Source organism: Gopherus evgoodei, chromosome 2, assembly GCF_007399415.2.
Source record: "Gopherus evgoodei ecotype Sinaloan lineage chromosome 2, rGopEvg1_v1.p, whole genome shotgun sequence".
Classification (NCBI taxonomy): Eukaryota; Metazoa; Chordata; order Testudines; family Testudinidae; genus Gopherus; species Gopherus evgoodei.
This window is the reverse complement of record NC_044323.1, coordinates 181,421,625-181,441,166: the sequence shown is the minus strand read 5'-3', so window position 1 is coordinate 181,441,166 and position 19,542 is coordinate 181,421,625. Positions and strand designations below refer to the sequence as shown.

The 19,542-nt window shown below is 44.0% G+C and overlaps 1 protein-coding gene across 2 annotated transcripts in view; it reads right to left on the bottom strand.

The window, feature by feature from the left end:
- NUP153 (nucleoporin 153) overlaps nucleotides 1–19,542 on the bottom strand; it is a 72,672-nt gene that overhangs the window by 46,391 nt on the left and 6,739 nt on the right. Inside the window, exons 2-3 of one of the 2 annotated variants that reach the window (XM_030552443.1) lie at nucleotides 4,027–4,243; nucleotides 950–1,198 (exon numbers count right to left, since the gene is read on the bottom strand). In XM_030552443.1, the coding sequence (XP_030408303.1) occupies nucleotides 950–1,198; nucleotides 4,027–4,243 (466 nt within the window). The remainder of the gene's footprint in view (nucleotides 1–949; nucleotides 1,199–4,026; nucleotides 4,244–19,542) is intronic. The other variant, XM_030552444.1, reaches the window with a different exon arrangement.

Sequence of the window (19,542 nt, the reverse complement as noted above, 5' to 3'; positions counted from 1 at the left end):
TTAAGAGCCCAGGGCTCCGGACGCGGGGAGCCCCAGGCCCTTTAAATCGCTGGCCGAGCCCCGCAGCCGCAGCCCCGGGGCAGCAGCAGCAGGACTCCAGGGGCGATTTAAAGAGCTCCAGGCTCCAGCCGCTGCGGGGAGCCCAAGCCCTTTAAATCACTGGCTGAGTCCTGCTGCCGCAGCCCCGGGGTAGCAGTGTCAGGGCTCCAGCAGTGATTTAAAAGGCCCGGAGCTCCCCACAGCAGCCGGAGCCCTGGAGCCTTTAAAGTGCTGCCCGAACCCCACTGCTGCAGCCCCGGGATAGCGGTGACAGGGCTCCGGCAGTGATTTAAAGGGCCCTGGGCTCCCCGCAGCAGCCAGAGTTCCAGACCCTTTAAAGCGCCACCGAAGCCCTGCTGCTACTGCGCTATATGCGAACCCATGTTATATCGGGTCATGTTATAGCAGGGTAGAGGTGTAAACCACAGGCAGTGCAAGTCTCCTCACATGACCCTGACCATATTGCCTCAACTTTAACCTGCAGAACACCCCAGCCCATTTTTAGGGCTGAATTACACTGGTGATTTTGATGTGAACATCTATTTACGATTAAATATATTGAGACCACCACCCCATTTCATGAGTACAATGAGCTGTCAGTCACTACTACCTCAACTCAAATCTGAGTATAACCTAGGTGAAAGGCTTCGTGTTCCATCACCAATTCCTGAGACACCTTAGCCTCAGAACAGCATTTTTCAGAACACTCATCTAAAAATTACAAAGTAAAGTAATATTTCAGATACTTAAAGTTAAATTATTAAATACCAGAAGATATACATCTAAGTAATTGGCACTAACAAATTCTGTATTTACTGAGATGACAGATGGCATACAAAAAACTCAATTTATTCATGTTGTGAAACACAATCATATAAGGCAGATATGACCGTAATAAAATGAAAGTTACCTTTATCAGATGCTCTAGAGGAGAAGCCACTAGTAGTTGAGATGTTATCATCATCATGCTGAGAGGTAGAATCTTTGATTTCTTTTACAAGGGAGAGTCCAGAACTGCCAATTGCAAATGCAGAGGATGTGGAGGGCTGACAATGTGGTGACGGGGAATCCAACATGGTGCAATTCAAATGACTCCGATGAAGAGAGGGTCTTGTTAATACATCTGAGAAGTTTAATGCAGATCTGCTTGTGGACGGTTCTAAAGAGGAATTAAAAAAAAACACAATTAGCATTCTATTAGGCAAGGTGAGTGTACAAGCACACAGAAATCAAGAGCTGTTTTCTATCAACAGTCGTTCTACTGCCATGTATCAAGTACAAAAATAAAGATAAGCCAAATTTAACTTCTTCCTCACCCATACAGGGTTTCACTTAACTGTCTGAAGACAGCAGCAGCACTATATGCAAATAATTAACCTCCTGCAACATTAAACAACATTTTAAAGTACAAAGAAGTTAGGAAATTCAGTGTCAAGGTTTCCTTAGTAGCCCTAATTTTGTCCCCTATGTCCAATTACTCTCAAATAGGGTCTTTCATCACACAAAATATATGAATATTTACAAAATGCATGTATGAAGAAAATGATGAGATTCAGACAGACAATTCGCCTAATTAATATAAACACTATTAGATAAAAAGTATTAACAGTCACTTGATTATATGTAATAAAGGTACTTTTTTTGGTATCTTCTCTAAATGTTATTGTACTGGCTCCCCCTATAGATGAAAAATGTTGGGTCCCTGCCATCAGTTATTGCTGGGATTTTAGCATACAGAGGATACAAACCTCTTGGTTTGTGTGAAACTCATGCCACCCTATAGTAACCAGATGAGCAACTTCTCAAATAAATCAAAAGGTCTGAAGTTCTGACTATTGGTGGATTAGGTCTTATAGTTCTTGTGCGAAGGAGATTGCTATTACAACATATTTTATCTAAAAGGAGCCCGAGGCCTTCCTCAGAAGTTCTAGGAAAGCAAATGCTATTGATATCAACATCTATGGATTAGTTCAGTGTCCAGAATCATGGCAGGATCACTAACCAGTCTGCCCAATCTCCAGCAGATTTTTATGACAACATCTGGAGAGGAATTATATATACCAGGCTAAAGGTCCAGCTTGGGAGAGGGCATCTGTGCTTCAGGTCAATGGTTCCTGAAAGCTGATTATATAGAGTTTGTTTTTTCTGCTCTCAAGTCATTAAGATTTATCTGTGGCACTCCCCATTCACATCATAACTGGCCAAAGGTTCTGGACAGTAGTGTAATTCCTAATCGTTTGGAGTTGTTTGATTAAATCTGCTGTGTGGTTGCCTTGCTGAGAAGTCCTAAGTACTTCTCCATCGAAGACAGTATGTGTTCCTCAGTCCTGAAGACATCTCCTATTCCTTTATGAAAACTAGCTCTCTAGTCAAGGACTGAGAGTGCTGTAAACTTTCTTAGGCTATGGCTACACTTGCAGCTGTACAGCGCTGGGAGTTAAACCTGTCTTCGTACAGCTGAGTAGGTAAAGCGCTGCAATCTGGCCACACTGACAGCTACCAGTGCACTGTCGTGGCCACATTTGCAGCATCTGCAGCGGCACTGGGAGTGGTGCATTATGGGCAGCTATCTCAGCGTTCAAGTGGCTGCAACGTGCTTTTCAAAAGAGGGGGGTGGCGTGGAGTGTGACAGAGAGCATGGGGGATTTTTGGAGTCGACACTCTGTCAGCAACTGCCTTGCAAGTTCCGACCCATTCACTGAAAGCAAACAGCCCTCTTTGTTTTTTTCCCTCACAGACCAGATAAGCAGCTTCCCCAAAACGGATCCCCCCACCTGCCTCCCGCACGGCATGCTGCTTCTCTCCTCAAGCCCCTTCCTTCCCCTCTCTTCAAGCAAACACTAGCTGTGGGCGTTCCAAAGGGAGCTCATCCACAGCAAACAGTAGTTGTGTTCGGTTTTTTGATAAGCAGCTCCGGGAGCCCCGAGTTCAAGACAAAACAAACAGAGGCATCACAACAAAACAGAGAGTTATTTTCACTTAAAAGCATTATGGGAAGCTTCCGGAGGTCAGTTACAGTGTAGTAAGATTATTCCCTGTTTACACTGGCCCCCCCGCACTGCAGCAGCAGCACTATTCTCTTTATTCCTCTCGTGGAGGTGGAGTAAAACCAGCGCTGTAGCCAGGGAGATACAGCGCAGTATGTGCCTTGCCAGTGTGGACAGGGAGTGAGTTACAGCGCTGTAAAGCCACCACCAGCACTGTAACTCAAGTGTAGCCAAGGCCTTATTTGCCCTTAAAGTCTTCTTCAGATGGTGTTGCTAGCAGAGGCAACTAACTTTCTCCAATTTGACAGTCATCTAAGGATAGATGCACACAAATGACCTCCTTACCTAGGCAAGCAGTTTTGGTGATCACCACCACACCAAACATTTTTAATACAAGCTCACAGATGGAGTATCTGGATAGTCCTGCACTGCAAACCTGAGAAACTACTGACATATCCTGCCAACGTTGTCATCTTTACAGTTATCTTAATTTTAAAGTAATTAAGAACTAACCTGAATTTATCACCTCTATTACTGATCAAAGGAGCCTGATTAAAAAGGTCAGGACTCCGAGGAGGGTATCGTCCACTCATTCTAGGACTGCTCATCAGTATCACAGTTCCCAAAACAAGGAACATAACCAATGTTTCTATGGTAATGGGATAAGAGTTTTTCTTCTAGAGATCTTTTGTTTATAAACAATGCAGCTTACTTTTGACTAAAAATCATGACCATTTAACAGCTATTTAATGGATTACATGAAACTCATTGACATATAATTCCCTATAGCACACTCTTCAGAGAACACAGGAAGACAATGTTTCAAATGACATGTCTGCACTTAAAATTGAAAAAAGTTATTAAAACATTTGTATCAGATTTTGTAAAATCGCTTTTCCTTCTAATTTCCCTTAAGTTACAATTAATTCAGAAATGTAAATCTATGAATAAAGATTATTCAACTAACTGGCTACAGTTTTGATTGCAATCTCCCACATACCTTCTAAATTAATTCTTGTTGACTCAGGAGTGACCCTCCCATCAAACACTGGGGTGTCATCATCTGCATAACCATGATGGTAGTTTACTGGAGTTTCCTGCTGGCTTGTAGGTTCACTTGCATCTACACATTCATCTTCACTTTTATTGAAGTACCTTTGTAACCACCCTGGTACGATATTCTTCACTGATTCTGTAACTCTGCTAATGATTCCCTGCTTGAAAAAGAAAGTGCTTATATTTAACCACAAGCATGAACTCAAAAATATATTCTGACATGCAACATTACACACAGACACTAAAGACAGATGTTAGGCAAGAGCTGCTGACAAAATGAAAACAGACAAGAATTTCAAATCCTTAAAGAAAGTATTATATTCCTTGAGGACAAATATGAAGACTAGTCATTGGACAATGTATTTATTTCCCTGTATCAGAGTTCTCAATCTCTCTGGTGCCCCCCTCTCGCCTAATTCGATCTCAAAACTCTGATTGAACTTCAGGAGCCAGGTCACTAAGCTACGTTCTTCCTCCAGTGTAAGAAGACCTTCTTCCTACCCCTTCTCTTACTGCTTGTCTACACATGGAGTTGCTCCTGATTAATTCCATATGTGGATATTCTTTTTCTAGAATAAATGTGTCCCTATGTGGAGTTAATCAGGAACAACCACATGTGCAAAGAAACCTTTAATCAACATCTACAGTGACAGCAAGTTATTTCCAACAACCATGAGCCTCAAGATTTTTTGCTCATGGCATTTTAAACATTGACTTCTTGTATCAATATCTATAAAATACTATGCTTTGAACAGATATCTGCATCCTCTGATGAACCATTAATATGAGTGAGTAATCAATGCTGATTTATCATTGTTATATTAGTGTTATTGAAAAAGAGTAATCAATTGGCCATCAATTTTGGAGGGCTGAAGACATTGTGCTCTTGAACTAAGTTGATGTTGAAAAGTATCTGGAAGAAACTTGGCTACATTTCAATAGTATCTATGGCATCAAGAATGTATCTATGTGGCACTGTCAAAATAATTAGTGTTCTGCTCTTCTACCTTGGTTAAGTTTCACTCAATAACACATTTAATAAATGAATGTTATAATTGAGTGGGGAGGGGAGTTTAAAAATCCACTTTTCAAAAGGAATCACAAGCAGAAATAAGAAGTATATAAAACAATTAAATGTGCAAACTGTTTGTGTCACAACTTCATTCCCCAACTTTATTTTAAAATAACCCTCTGGTCCTTTAATTTACTTTCTGCATTTGAGACCTTGTCCACACTTGTGGTGGTGTGCAGGGTACATGTAACCACAGACTACAGTAAAAGGCAGGCTGCATCCACACTCACTACAGCGAAAGCCTGTGGTGGCAGGAAGCAAAGGGAAAGCCTCTGGCAGGGGAGAGCTGTTGGAATGTTTCCCCACTGCCTTCCCCCTTCTGGAACCTTCCCTCACCGCCAGAGTCTTTCATTGTGGTGGGGAAAGGCCCCGGCAGCATGGAGGCAGTGGGACGCTACACTGCTAAAGTAGCAGTGTAGATCTAGGAAGCACTGCTTGGGCACATAGAGAGCCATGTAGGGTATATACCCTAGGGCCGTGGTTCTCAACCTGAGGTCCGGGGCCCCCTGGAGGGCCATGAGCAGGTTTCAGGGGGTCCGTGAAGCCTGACTTGAGTTAGACTTGCTAGGATCCAGGGCAGCAAGCCAAAGCCCCCATCATGCAGGACTGCAGCCCAGGACAATGAGCCCTGCCACATGGGGCTGAAGACTAAGCAACTCAGCTTTGCGGGGCCCCCGGCTATTGCCCTGCTTGCTACCCCCTAGCACTGGTCCTGGCTTTTATATGCAGAAAAAACATTGTTGTGGCATAGCTGGGCCGTGAAGGTTTTATGGCATGTTGGGGGGGGGGGGGGGCACCTCAGAAAAGAAAAAGGTTGAGAACCCCTGCCCTAGGGTTAGGCATGTAGGTCACTCTACTCATCTAAGCTGTGCCTCACCATCTACATTGCTGTTTATACCTGTGCTAGCAGGGTGTGCAGTGTCTGCAAACGCAGACATACGATGAAACTACGCATGTGACAGTTCCACCTATTTGCATTGGCCTTTCACACAGCAATAGGAAAGGAAAAAACATTAAAAGAAGAAAGTGTGTTTGTAAAACCACAACAAGTGGTAAGGGAACACAGAGGAGGTGCTACAAGAAACTACATTAAATTATTTTATTTAAAAAAAACTGATTAGATTTCAAGCCAATAGCATTAAAGAACATCAGCTGCAAAACTGCAATTTGCCTTAATGAACTGAGAAGCTAAAAGACTATGCATGAAGTTCAGATCGTACCGTCAAATAGTCAAATAACGTAAATAAGTGGACATTAGCCACCAACAAGCATCTTTATCAGGCTGTAAATGTCCATGTCCAGCCAAGTTCAAGATTTTCTTTTCTTTTTTTTTTTTTTGTCAGTTTACTCTAATTTCTTAGAATGCATGAATCTCAAAATGAAACTGCATATTGCTATGCCTAAGTAACAAAGTGATATTGAAGTATTACTCCTGAGGGAATTCTGCACCACTGTGCAAGCACAGAATTAATGTCTCCCACAGATTCCCCTCACCCCCACAGAAGAACTGATTCTGATGCTGAGGTGAAGGGAAGTTGCAATTACACCTTTCGCTCACCAGGGGCGGATATGGCAGTAGAAGAGAGGCAGCTGGCCACGGGCAGGAGAAGTCAGCTGTGCAGAGGGAGGGGGCAGAGGCTACCTTATTCACAGAGCCCTGCACACAGGGCCTTTAAGGATGCAGTGGATGGAGGGGGGGGAATAAAGCAGCACACAAGGGGCTGCTGGGGGGATGATGTCACACAGATGGGGGTTTAGAAAGGCTAGTGAGGGGCAGCAGCTAGTGGGGTGACAATACTGAGCCAGGGGTTGAATGGGGTGGGGATGCAGGGCCACACAGGGATAGAGGGACTGGGGATGACTGAGTGGGGGTGCAGGTATACATGGGTACAGGGGCAGCTACGCCTGGCTGAATGGGGAGTGGGGGTGCAGGGACACATGGGGACATGTGACAGCATGCCTGGCTGAATAGGATGCTGGGACACATGGGGATAAGGGCAGATGTGTCTGGCTGAATGGGAGAGGTTAGGGGTCAGCCAGGTTCTGCATGGAGGAGGCTCCCTAACTCTCTAACAACCCTTCCCTCCCTCCTCCCCAAAAAACTGTTCCATACTTCTCACAGCTACACCCAACAACCTGCCAGGTTCATTCCCAGGCTCCTCTTGAGCAATTATTTCCCCAATCATCAGATTTCCGTTGCCTTGACTTCCACAAGCCTTTGGCCTGCTTTTGAGGGGTGTGGGAAATATGTTTCGGTATTGTAGTTTTAATGAATTATTACTCCAAGTTCTGTATTAACATGCCTAGTAAGGAATGTATTTGTTAAAAAACATTTCATGAATCTTTTTTGTTGTCTGTATTGCTACAGACGTACTTGCAGACACATATTTTGAAATAAATTACCAAAATAATTGAAACTGGCAAGATTATGTTATGTTATTTTGACAAATAAAATATGCAGAATTTTAAAATATTGTGCACAGAATTTTTAATTTTCGATGAAGAATTTCCCAGGAGTAAAGTATGACGGAACAGTATATTTGGTCTTATTTTTATTTATTTTAAATGAAGCATCGGTAAATTACTGATTTAATATCCATATTTTGCTCCAAACAACATGTTACTGGCATGCCACCAATTACATAATCCTTTGGAATGTTTGCTTCATTTAGGGCAATTGGAATACTTCCAAAATTTTGTTTCTAAAATCCCGAATGAAGGATTGTCTCTCAATACCAACTTGTTTTTCTTTCATTATCTAAACTGAGACCTGGAAACGCTTTAAAAAATATCTAGCTAGTTTACTAGATCCAAACATCGCAGAGAAGATACCGCAATGTTCTACATTTTAGTACTGCTTGCAAAGCAAACACCCAGCCTATCATTACCACCAATCCACAGTGTACACTCTGCAAGAGAATTCATATCGAGCCATTCCCAGGTCTAAGGAATTCAGGGTACCAGTTGGTTAAAGCCTGTTCCTGCCTAGCTTCCTCAAAATTGAGTGTCTTTGTCTAGGTAAATATATTCTATGTTTATATCCTACAGTATATAGAGTAAACATTTCATAAAACCGCATAAAAGTGGAAAATGTGAGACTACAGGCTGCATGCAAGCCTTAGTACTGATCAATGACAGGCACAACATATTACTATCAGAGCACATGCTAGGTATAACACCTTGAGATAGCCATCAATTACAACACTAGAAAGAAAAAAAGAAATATATAAATTTAAAATACTAATATGCATCTTAATCACTATTATGGGTACTACACTAAAATGTAAGGAAAAATCGAGAGGAATCCCTGGCAACCCTAAGAAGAGAGACTGGGGATTTAGCTAACTCTTTATTTACAGCAAGACTACTAGATTTACATAGTGTAAAATACATCTACAATTGAACAAAAACAAAAGTTAGAACTGTAATAATGGAAAGCCAGCTCAGAATTGATGGTACTGATTCTCTTCATATAAAGAAAAATTGTTTCAAACTAAAATTAGAACTTTTATTTAAAAACAGGCATGGCAGCAGGATGGCAAAGCAGAGTTCAACACTCCTGACAAATACTTGGACATGTACTGAATAGAAAATCATCCAGAAACACCTTTTCCAATCCATCTCATACTATTATGTGCTTATATGGGCCCTTCACCATATTATCTGAACACTTATTTAAAAACAGGAGTAACAACCTCCTCCCCTTTCTTCCTTTCCAGTCTGGGGAAGGAAAAAAAAAAAAAAAGCAAACATTAAAAAAGTTAATTGAGCTTGTGAGTTCGGTGGAAGAGCTGCAAAAGTTCTGTCTCCACATTTACAAACTTCCATCTATTGGTCAACGATTTTATTCTTCCAGTGGAATGCAGCTATCATGGAAGGTCATCACAGAAAAGGCAATCTCTCAGGGAGAGGGGAGACAGCACCACCCCAATGAAGAGCTTTAAAATTTAGAACAGATAACTTCTCTATTCAATGGGGAGCCAGTGCAGAGAATGGACCACTGAAGTGATCTGTTTGTGACAATTAGCGTTGCTAAGCACCTCAAGATAAAACAGAATCATAACTTAACACCTTTGGCCAAAATACTTAGCAAATGAATGACAGTCAGAATTGAAAGTCCTCAATTAGATGTCTGAACAACTAGCATAGTCATACTTAATTAAGAACCGTGAAATTGGGGCTACATTACTGTGCAGAGTAATATTTCAAATAAATTAAGCATGAAAATAAAAATGTGAGACACTAGTAAGGACAAGTCTGTTGTGTTTTTATTTTTTTTTAATCTATGAAGGACTCATCCACACACGAGGCACACTCGTATGTGATGAAGTCATAGACTATCCTATGGTAACCTTCTACAAAATTGTTTAAATGTGATTACATAACCCAAATATATATATATGGGGGGGTTACTTTGTTTAATATATATATGGACAGACATGCCTTGTTTAGACTAGGAAAACTAGGCCCCACAATTTATCAGTGGAACTACTCTAACACATGTAGTAACGATGATATAAACTGTAGTGTGGACAGGACTTATGCATTTTTACTAATGTATCATCTAACCCAGGCCTGCGCAAAGGGGCCGCACATGGCCCGTGTGGGCTCGCTGTGCAGCCCGCGGGGGGCAAGTAGGTGGGCTCACTGTGCGGCCCGCGGGGGGTGAGTAGGCAAGCGGCAGGTGAGGGAGGGGGGCTGAAGAGGCGGGCGGGCAGTGGTGGAGGGTAAGGAGGCAAGATGGTGGGGGCTGAGGAGGTGAGCAAGCGAGCGGGCAGTGGCGGGGGCTGAGTAGGCGAGCCAGAGGGGTGAGGGGCTGAGGAGGCGAGTGGGCAGGCAGTGGTGGGGGGTGAGTTGGTGAGCCAGGGGGTGGGGGGCTGATCTGGTCTGGCTCCCATCCCGTCTCCAAGGGTTGCAGCTGTCTGAAGGTGATGCCTTCCATGCCTTCCTCATTCACACCTCATCCATTCAACAGGGCAATTGATTACAAAGTTGGGGGAAGATCTTATTCTACTTCTAGCAAAAAAAAGACACTTTTCTTTTACCTTAATTATACTACCGTAGGGGCCCACTATAACATATCAACAAGGTTCAATACTGCTGTTTCGGTGGGGCAGCGCTGGGGAAAGAGGGTTTGTTTCCACGGGGCAGGCGGTGCTTGGGGCGGGGGGAGTTTGGGAGGGCCAGGAGGTGCGGGGGTTCAGCCCTCAGCTGTTTTCTTTGGAGTAATATGGCCCTTGCCGCTTTACGAGTTGTGCAGGCCTGATCTAACCCTTGGAATGGAGAAAGAAAGGTTACTTATAGTAACTGGAGTACAAGATGTGTAGTCCCCATGGGTAGTCACTGTGGGCGTGAATGCACTCTGTACACTGGGGACCAGAAACTCTGTCATAAACGGATAGTTAAGAGTTAATGGAACAGAAGTACTTCATATCTCTTTTGCCTGTAAAGGGTTAACAAGATCAGTGAGCCAGGCTGTCACCTGACCAGAGGACCAATCAGGGGACAGGACACTTTTAAATCTTGAGGGAGGGAAGTTTGTTTGTGTGCTGTTAGTTTTTGGTTGCTGTTCTCTCTGGGTTCTGAGAGTGACCAGACGTGCAACCAGGTTTCTCTCCAATCTCCCTGATACAGGTTCTTATAGATTCAAAATAGTAAGTACTAAGTGATAAGGCAAGTTAGGCTTATGTTTGTTTTCTTTATTTGCAAACATATATTTGGCTGGGAGGAGTTCAAATGTGTATTTTGCTGAAAGGATTTTAATTTGTACTTGTATATTTAGGCTGAGAGGGTATTCCCAGTGTCTATAGCTGAAAGACCCTGTACCTATTCCATCTTAAATTTACAAAGATAATTTTTACCTTTGTTCTTTAATTATTTTTTTTTCTTGTTTAAGAACCTGATTGTTTTTTTTTATTCTAGTGAGACCCCAGGGGACTGGGTCTGGATCCACCAGGGAACTGGTGGGGAGAAAGGAGGAAAGGGGGAGAGAAAGGTTAATTTCTCTCTGTGTTAGGATTACTTTCTCTCTCAGGGAGAGTCTGGGAGGCGGAGAGAGAAGGTGGATTTTCCTCTGTTTTAAGATTCAAGGAGTTTGAATCACAGTGCTCTTCCAGGGTAACCCAGGGAGGGGAAGCCTGGGAGAGGTAACGGGGAAGGAAAGGGTTTACTTTCCTTGTGTTAAGATCGAGAGGGTCTGGGTCTTGGGTGACCCCGGGCAAGGTTTTGGGGGGACCAGAGTGTACCAGGCACTGGAATTCCTGGTTGGTGGCAGCGCTACAAGTACTAAGCTGGTAATTGAGCTTAGAGGAATTCATGCTGGTACCCCATCTTTTGGACGCTAAGGTTCAGAGTGGGGGTTTATACCATGACACTCTTCAACAGCAGCGTCTATTGGTCTGCACTTGTGCCTCCTTGTGCTTTCAACAGAGAGCATAAAGGGCAGCACAGATCAACTGCCTCTCCAGCTCTGATTCTAACACGGATCCCAGAAGGATGTGAGCAAAGGAAGGCAGTCTTCAATATTCACAGGGACCGCACATCTCAAAGAATTCTAGTTACTAGAAGTTGAGTAACCTTCCTTTCCTCTTCAATAGCTAGTCCCTATGGGTATTCCCTGTGGGTGACTCCAAGCACTGCTCATTAAGGAAGAGGGCACAAGGAAGTTTGTTATATCACAGAGTGCAGGACTGCTGTGCTAAAGAAAGCATTTCGCAGCCAAAGTTTGGACCAGAGCATAGAGCCTGGTGAAGATGAATACAGAGCCCCAAGCAGCTGCTCTGCATATCTCTGAGAGCAGGATTCCCTGTCATGAGGATACTGAGAGCACGTGGACTCTCATAAAATGGGCCCTGACAGTTTGAGGAGGATGGACTTTCATATGATCATAGCACAGAAAGATGCAGGAGGAAATCCACTTAGAGACTATTCGGGAAGAGACAGCCTTTTCCTTCACCCTTTCAGCAACAGTGACAAACAAACCTTGGGGACTTCCAAAAAGGTGCCATTCTGTGCAGGTAGAAGGCTAGAGCCCTACCCAAATCCAAGGAAGAGTCATGTCCCCTGCACGCACAGTTTTTGAAAGGCAAACAGTCTAAGTAAGGCGAAACTCAGAAGGTATTTTAGGTATGAACTTTGGATGTAGTCACAAAGAAAACTAGTTCTAGTGAAAAATCGTAGAAGGCAGGTTTGCTATAAGGAACTCAAGCTCCTCAACCCTTTTAGCAGAGGTAATTGGCATCAAGAAAGCGACATTCAAGGAAGGTGCAGGAAGGAACAGAAAGCCAGGATTCAAACAGTCATCTCACGAGAGCAGAGAGGGTGAGGCTCAGATCCTAGGCAGGGACCGGTTTTGCAACTGGAGAGAATGTCCTTATGATATCCTTCAGGAACTTTGCAATAGTAGGATGAGTAAAGACTGAGGAGCCTTCTGCCACTGGATGAGAAGAGCTAAGAGCTGCCACATGTACCCACTGGGACCTGACAGACAAGCCACATGTCTTTAGCAAGAAAAGATACTCCAGAACAAGAGGAATGCCCGACCCCTCTGATGAGTAGCCATTTGACATGTCCAGGACCTATTTGTCCATTGTAATAGTGTGCCATATCAGAAGGAAATGGACCACATAGCCTCTGAAGGGGCCAGCAGCAGACATTGTGGAGACTGGCTGTCAACCCTCAGGTGCTGCGACACAAGAAGCAGCTGAGACTGTAAACTTGAGGATTGTGATGCAGGATGCCTTCACAGTTGAAGCCTCTGCCATTTCTTTGGGGGTTCACACATCCTCTGTTGGAAGAAGATGGTGGTTGATGTCAAGGCAGAAAGGAGACCTGGAGTTAGGGTGACCAGATCACCACACTAAAATATCAGGACATACTGGGGTGCCATCAGCCCTGCCCACAGTCTACCCCTGCTCCTCCCAGTCTCCGCCCCCACTCTGCCCCAGGTCCCGCCCCCTCCCCGCTCGCCCCCCCACATGCCCTTCCTCATCCCCTGGCCTGCTGCTGGCTTGCTGCCTCCCTCTTCAGTCCCCCACCCTCCGCTAACCTCCATGCCCACTGCTCACCTCTTCACTCCCTCACCCATCACTCACCCCTACAGCACTGACTTCTCCTCTGCTGGGTGGGTGCTCGCCCACCCCCCATCTCTTTCTGCCCCTGCACCGACCTCATCCCACCCCCATTCCACCCCCTTCCAAGTCCTCGCCCCTACCCTGCCTCTTCTCCCCCTCCTTCCCCACCGCACCACATCCCCACTCCTTCCCCCTTAAAAGAGCTAAGTGTCGCCAAACGCCTGTTAGGCAGCAGGAAGCACTGGAAGGGGGGAGGAGAGGGGACGCGGCGCACTGGGGGGAGGAGGAAAGAAGGAGACGAGTAGAGGGGAGGTTGGCTGCAATTTTTCCCCATGGGTGCTCCAGCCCCGGAGAACCCATGGGGTCAGCGCCTTCCTCTTGCTCGCCTCCTTCGCTGAATATCAGGACAAATGGTACTTTCCCCTGCTACCTTGACAACCCAAAACCTCCCAATCCATCACTTGCTGCCATTGCCTCCATAAAAATCTGTGTCATTTTCCCCCATGCCCTCAACTTTCATATATAAACCTTAACTAGGATCCTGAATTTTCAAGGTAGTAAAAACTCATTATATACTTTCACAGTGACACAATGTATGCTTATTTTAATGTGTCTTGCTGAGGTCATAATTAAACCTTTGCATTTCTTTGTGATTTGGAGAAACTGGATGTGTGCTTTCTGGGTAGTTACATATAGGAAGCAAAAGTCTATTGTGGAAGTGAAGAATCTATTGTTTTGTTTACAAAAGAATTTCCTATTAATGTTATTAAACATTCAACTGAACCCATGTCAGCATCAGTGGGAGCTTAAGCATAGACAAGGCTCTGGTGGCTTTAATTAACATAGCAGTAAAGCCAATTGAAGCCACTAGAGCCTTGTCTACTAGTTCACTCCAACTGTGCCAATACCAGTTGGCATCAGCAGGAATTTCTTTGTTAGAGCCTTTGAAGGCTTGGGACTGGGGAGACTAGAGCAATAAATTACACGAACTCAAGCTGCTCTGAGTGTTAGCGTGGCCTAACTGGTGATTTCCTGGATATTTTGTGACTGCGTTAAAAGGAAATGCACTTTAGTAAGCTTATGCTCAAATAAATCTGTTAGTCTTTAAGATGCCACCGGACTCCTTGTTTTTGTGGATACAAACTAACACGGCTACACAGATACTTTAGTAACATTCTCTAAAACAATTAAGCGTGTGAGTGTGTGTGTCAACTAGGATTAAAACTTAGTTCAACGTTATCTGTCCATGCAAGAAGGAAAAAAAGTTGCTATAATATGGCTTAACCACAATCATGTTTAAATGTGGTTAATTTTGTAGGCAGGTCCCAAATACTTGTTTTTTTTTTCTTACACTCTGTTTAGAATGCACATCAACAATATTAGCAAAGAGTGAGTTCCAGCACCGTTACGCATACATAACGTAAAGGACTGCTATGCCCACCCAAGGCTTATGATTTTTATTCTTTCATTACCACTATTGCAGCAGTACCAGCTGGGAGCATTAATATAAACCAACCAACCTTTTAAACACTGACTATGTCATCTAACTGTCCAGAACTTCCTAAGTGTCTTCACCATTGTAGCCTGGTCTACAGTAGGAAAATTACTCATTGCTTACAAGTGGTGTCTGCAGTTGGGTTGATTTTGTTTACTCTCTAGCCATATGATTTAATAGGATTTGTATATGACAAATACTCTTCAAGAATCAATGCTACACTGTCTTTATCTCCCTTCCTTATCACAAACTGAGCTGATATACCAGGGGTCGGCAACCTACGGCATGTGTGCCAAAGGTGGCGCACAAGCTGATTTTGCCTGGCACGCAACTGCCGGCTGGTGTTTTGGCCGTCGGCCCCACTCAGTGTCTTGCTGGCCTGGGGTTCCGTTCACTCAGCTGGCAGGAGGCTGAGCGGGGCTGGTGGCTGGGACCCCAGTTCCCCCCCCCCATCATGCTTGGGTTCTGCGGCTCTTGGGAGTGAGAGCCACCAGGGCGCGGGGCCCTGAGCCTGCTGTGAGAGGGGTGGTGGCAGCGGCTCACACTCCCAGGAGCTGCAGACCCCAAGCATGGTGACGAGGGAGCCAGGGGGCGCACAGGGACGGCTGCCCGCATGCACCAGGCCGCAGTCCAGGCAGACACCCCCCCCCGAGTTCCCTCCTCACTGCGATTGGGTTCTGCAGCTCCCGGAAGCGTGAGCCACCGCAGCTGCCCCTCCCACTGCCTCAGCACTCCACATGGAGTCAGCATCTGACTGGCATGGGCATGGCAAGGGGAGCAGGGGGAGGGCTGGAAGGTCTAGCGGTCCTGTCAGGGGGCAGGGGGTGGTTGGTGGGAGTCCCGGGGTCTGTCTGGGGGCAGGGGTGTGGATAAGGGTTGGGCAGTCAGGGGACAGGTAGGGGGTAGGGTCCGGGGGGGCAGTTAGGGTGGGGGAAGTCTCAGGAGGGGGCAGTCAGGGGACAAGGAGCAGGGAGGCTTAGGCAGGGGGTGGGGTTCTGGGGAGCAGTTAGGGGCAGGGGTCCCAGGAGGGGGTAGTCAGGGGACAAGGAGCAGGGGGCGTTGGGGGTTCTGACGGAGGCAATCGGGGTGAGAACTGGGAGGGAGTGGATGGGGCTGGGGCTAGTGCAGGGCTCTCCTCTTTTTGATTGGTAAACCTAGGGGAGGGGGTGCATGGGGGCTGGCGCCAGCATACATCCACTGCAGCCTGCAGGAGCCCCCTAGGGGGCAATGGACTGCAGCCTGAGCAGGAGGGGCAGGGGGCACAGCTGCTCCCTGCTAGCAGCGGCGGCACCTCCTTTGCAGAGCTGCTGACCCCCTGCACCGCACCGGCTCCTCCACGGCTGAGGCTCGCTGCTGTCGCAAGCGGGATGCTCTGGCTCTCCGGTGCCTCCGGAAGGTGGCTCCTCCCTGACAAGCTGCTGCAGCGGCCCAAGCCCGGCAAAGCCAGTGAGTGGACTCGGGCAGGGAGGGCTAATGGGGGGGCTGTGCACCCTCCAGGGAAGTTCAGGGGACGGGAAGAGGGGAGCCTGGTCTGGGGAGCAGCCGCCTCTGGGCACGGCTGGCCCCTGGGGTCTATAAAGGCTCGTTGGATTTGCCCCTCAATGTACTGACATGCCGGGGGCGGGGGGAGGGGAGAGGAGAGGCAAGGTGGAAGTTTTGCCTAGGGCACAAAATAGTCTTGCATCGGCCATGCCCAGGGGGTGCACCCCAGGTTAAGAACCACTGCACTAAACTGATAAGATCTACATTTTCATTTAATTTTAAATGAAGCCACTTAAATATTTTTTAAAACTTGTTTACTTTACATATAATAGTTTATAGACTTATAGAGCGAGATGTTCTAAAATGTTAAAATGTATTACCGGCATGTGAAACCTTAAATTAGAATGAATACATGAAGACTCGGCACACCACTTCTGAAAGGCTGCCGACCCCTGTGATATACGATGGGGCTATTGTGAATCAAACACTGAACGTGCCAATCCTATTGTTCATCTCATCTTGTTCAAAGGAGTCCTCCCTATTAGTGAAGACATAATTTTTGAATTAGGCACAAACTCTGTAGCACTTCAATGTAGACACTACCTACACCAATGGGAAGGATTCTCCCATCAGCACAAGAAGAATTGTTCCATCAACCTAGCACTGTCTATACCGGGGATTAGGTCAGCATAGCTACATCTCTCAGGGATGTGTATTTTCACACCAGAGCTATACTCATGTAAAATCCTAATGTAGACTAGACTTAAGTTTGATACTTTGCATGTATAGAGCCCTTATTTAGAAGTAGCACCTTGTTAAGTTTGGGTGATGAAATGGGAAATATTAAAGTAAGGTAAGTAATTTAAAAATCACCTTTATTATGCTCAGCGGCCATCTATGATTTTTAGCATGGTTCAACAAAGCCCTATAACTTTTAAGCATCATACAGAGGCTTTGTCTACAACGTAAGAGTCAGAACCCAAAATTCACTTCTGGGTAGCAACAGTGGAAGTTGTAATTACTTTAGTCAGGGCTCAAGAGATTTTAAATTGAAATTTTGTATAATCCTGCTGTGTGTTCTCTGACCAGTTTGATAAAGACAAGGATTGCCACTTGGACAGTTTGCTTAAGAGGATTGTACCTATCCACTGAAGCACACAAGAAGTTCCTCTAAAGACTGACTGAACATCAGGGACAAGAGAAACCTGTGATTGCAAAAACGGCAATTCTGAGGTTTCATCATGGTTGTCTACAATTCCTGATTCATTCTGTAGTGTTTTGTACATTCTAATCTTCTGTTAAAAACATAAAGAACTGTTCTACGTTATAAAAATTGCACTGGTGTAACTAAACAGATTTAAAATTGATCTAGTTACACCAGAATAAATCCCTAATATAGATAGATTTGAATCAGTTTAAACTTTGTTTATATCAGTTTAGCTTAAATTGACTTAAGCTAAACAGATATAAGATTGAAAACTGTTTAAGTGAATCTATACCAGGGGTTTGAATATATGGGTGTAGCTTGTCTAATGTAGACCAGCCCCAATATGTTCCTAACCTATATGGAAGATGTCTGCAGCCAAATAGCAGCAAAGATGGTAAAAACAGCTTTCCTGTTCTGTTAATTTCAATGAGGTGTGAATATCAAAACCAAATTGGAACTATTTAAATGCAAACATAATCAGTCACAAGCATTTTGTCTCTCTCAAAAACAGAAGAAACAGTAATTTAATATATATTAAGGCAATGTTACGGTTATAAAATGGAAATCAAAAATATATATTGAATGTGAGCAAGTTAATGTCACTAATATTGATACCCATTTCCCTATGTGTGTGTATTTATATCTGTAATTTTAAGATTTCATTAGCAGCTTTTTTATTTTAATTAACATGAGGTAAGTATGCTGAAAGCAATAAGTAGCATCATTTACTGTGACAATTCATGACACTGCTCCTTTATTGCCTAAATTTTCCAACACAGATGGTAGTCATGTCACTTAAAGCACTACTGGAAGGCAATCAGGACTTGCCTACATTAGAAAAGATGCACCAGCTTAATTAAGGCTATTAAAAACTGATCTCATTAATACAGTGCATCATTAATACAGGTATACTTAAACCTGTTTGACCCTTAATAAGCAAATTAAGTTAAAATAATTTAAAGTGACGGTTAAATCAGTTTAACTACAGCTATATTAGAGATCTGCACTAATTTAATTCACTTGATTTAAATTTTTTAAGACAATATAGACCAGTCTCCAACTGCAAAGCATAGCTGCAGTAAAAAAGCCAAACATGAATGGAATATGTTAATTTATATATATATTCTACCCTTTGTATAAAGAATCTTAATGTAAACATGACAGACTTCACCAAATAATTTGCATAAGCAAAACTGAAGAGATTCACTAAAGAAACCAACAGCTTACAAATAATTTGTACAGAACATGGAGCTAATATTTGTCTCAAAAGAACCACAAATTTTATGTGGGGGAAAAGTTCAAATTGTGCTTTATCCAAATATTTTGGAGTGTGTATTCATAAAAAATAGCCTAAAGTATTCTGTAACTCTTACTGCTACCAACCCATCAGTACACTTAGAGAACTGAGATGAGCCAACAGCTATATTTTTAAGAATATGAAAAATATCTTTCTGAGCTTTTAAACACTAAAGTAACTTGTTATTTTAAAGTTAAAGAATTAAGATAACAAAACAGCCTCTCCCCTTTTCAAACTGCATGTAAAAATATTGACTTTTTTACTTAAGGGTGAAAGGAGAAGCTAGTATCTTTTGCGCACACACACACACACCAGAATTCAACCACTATTTTAAATCAGCTTACAGACTCAGTGGTCTGGATGACTTAGGGGACTGATAATGGGATACAGAACCTTTCACTGCCAAGGTCACTAGTTCAAGTCCAATCCAGACTGACAGCAAACAATTCACTGCTTGGTGGACTCCAGGGTTTACTTCAACTAATTAACCTGTGTTAAAACTACAACTGTCTGCACTAGGATTTTAACATATATTAGCTAACGCTTGTTATAAATGCAAGCCACAGTATACCAAGTTTACCACAAATATTTTAATTATAGCTATGCCAATTAACAGCAGCACTGCAAGTAGGAGAAATATGGAAATGAGAGGTGAAGTTTAGAGAATACTGAAGTGTTAGGCCCTCTCTACATGGGAAAGTTGCACTGGTTCAACTTAGGGCTTGCCTACACAAGTTTTACCAATTATAATTATACTGGTATAGTTAGACAGATATAGTAAAATTGATATAACTCCCTGTGTGAACATTTACTCCAGAAAAAAAACTTATGTCAC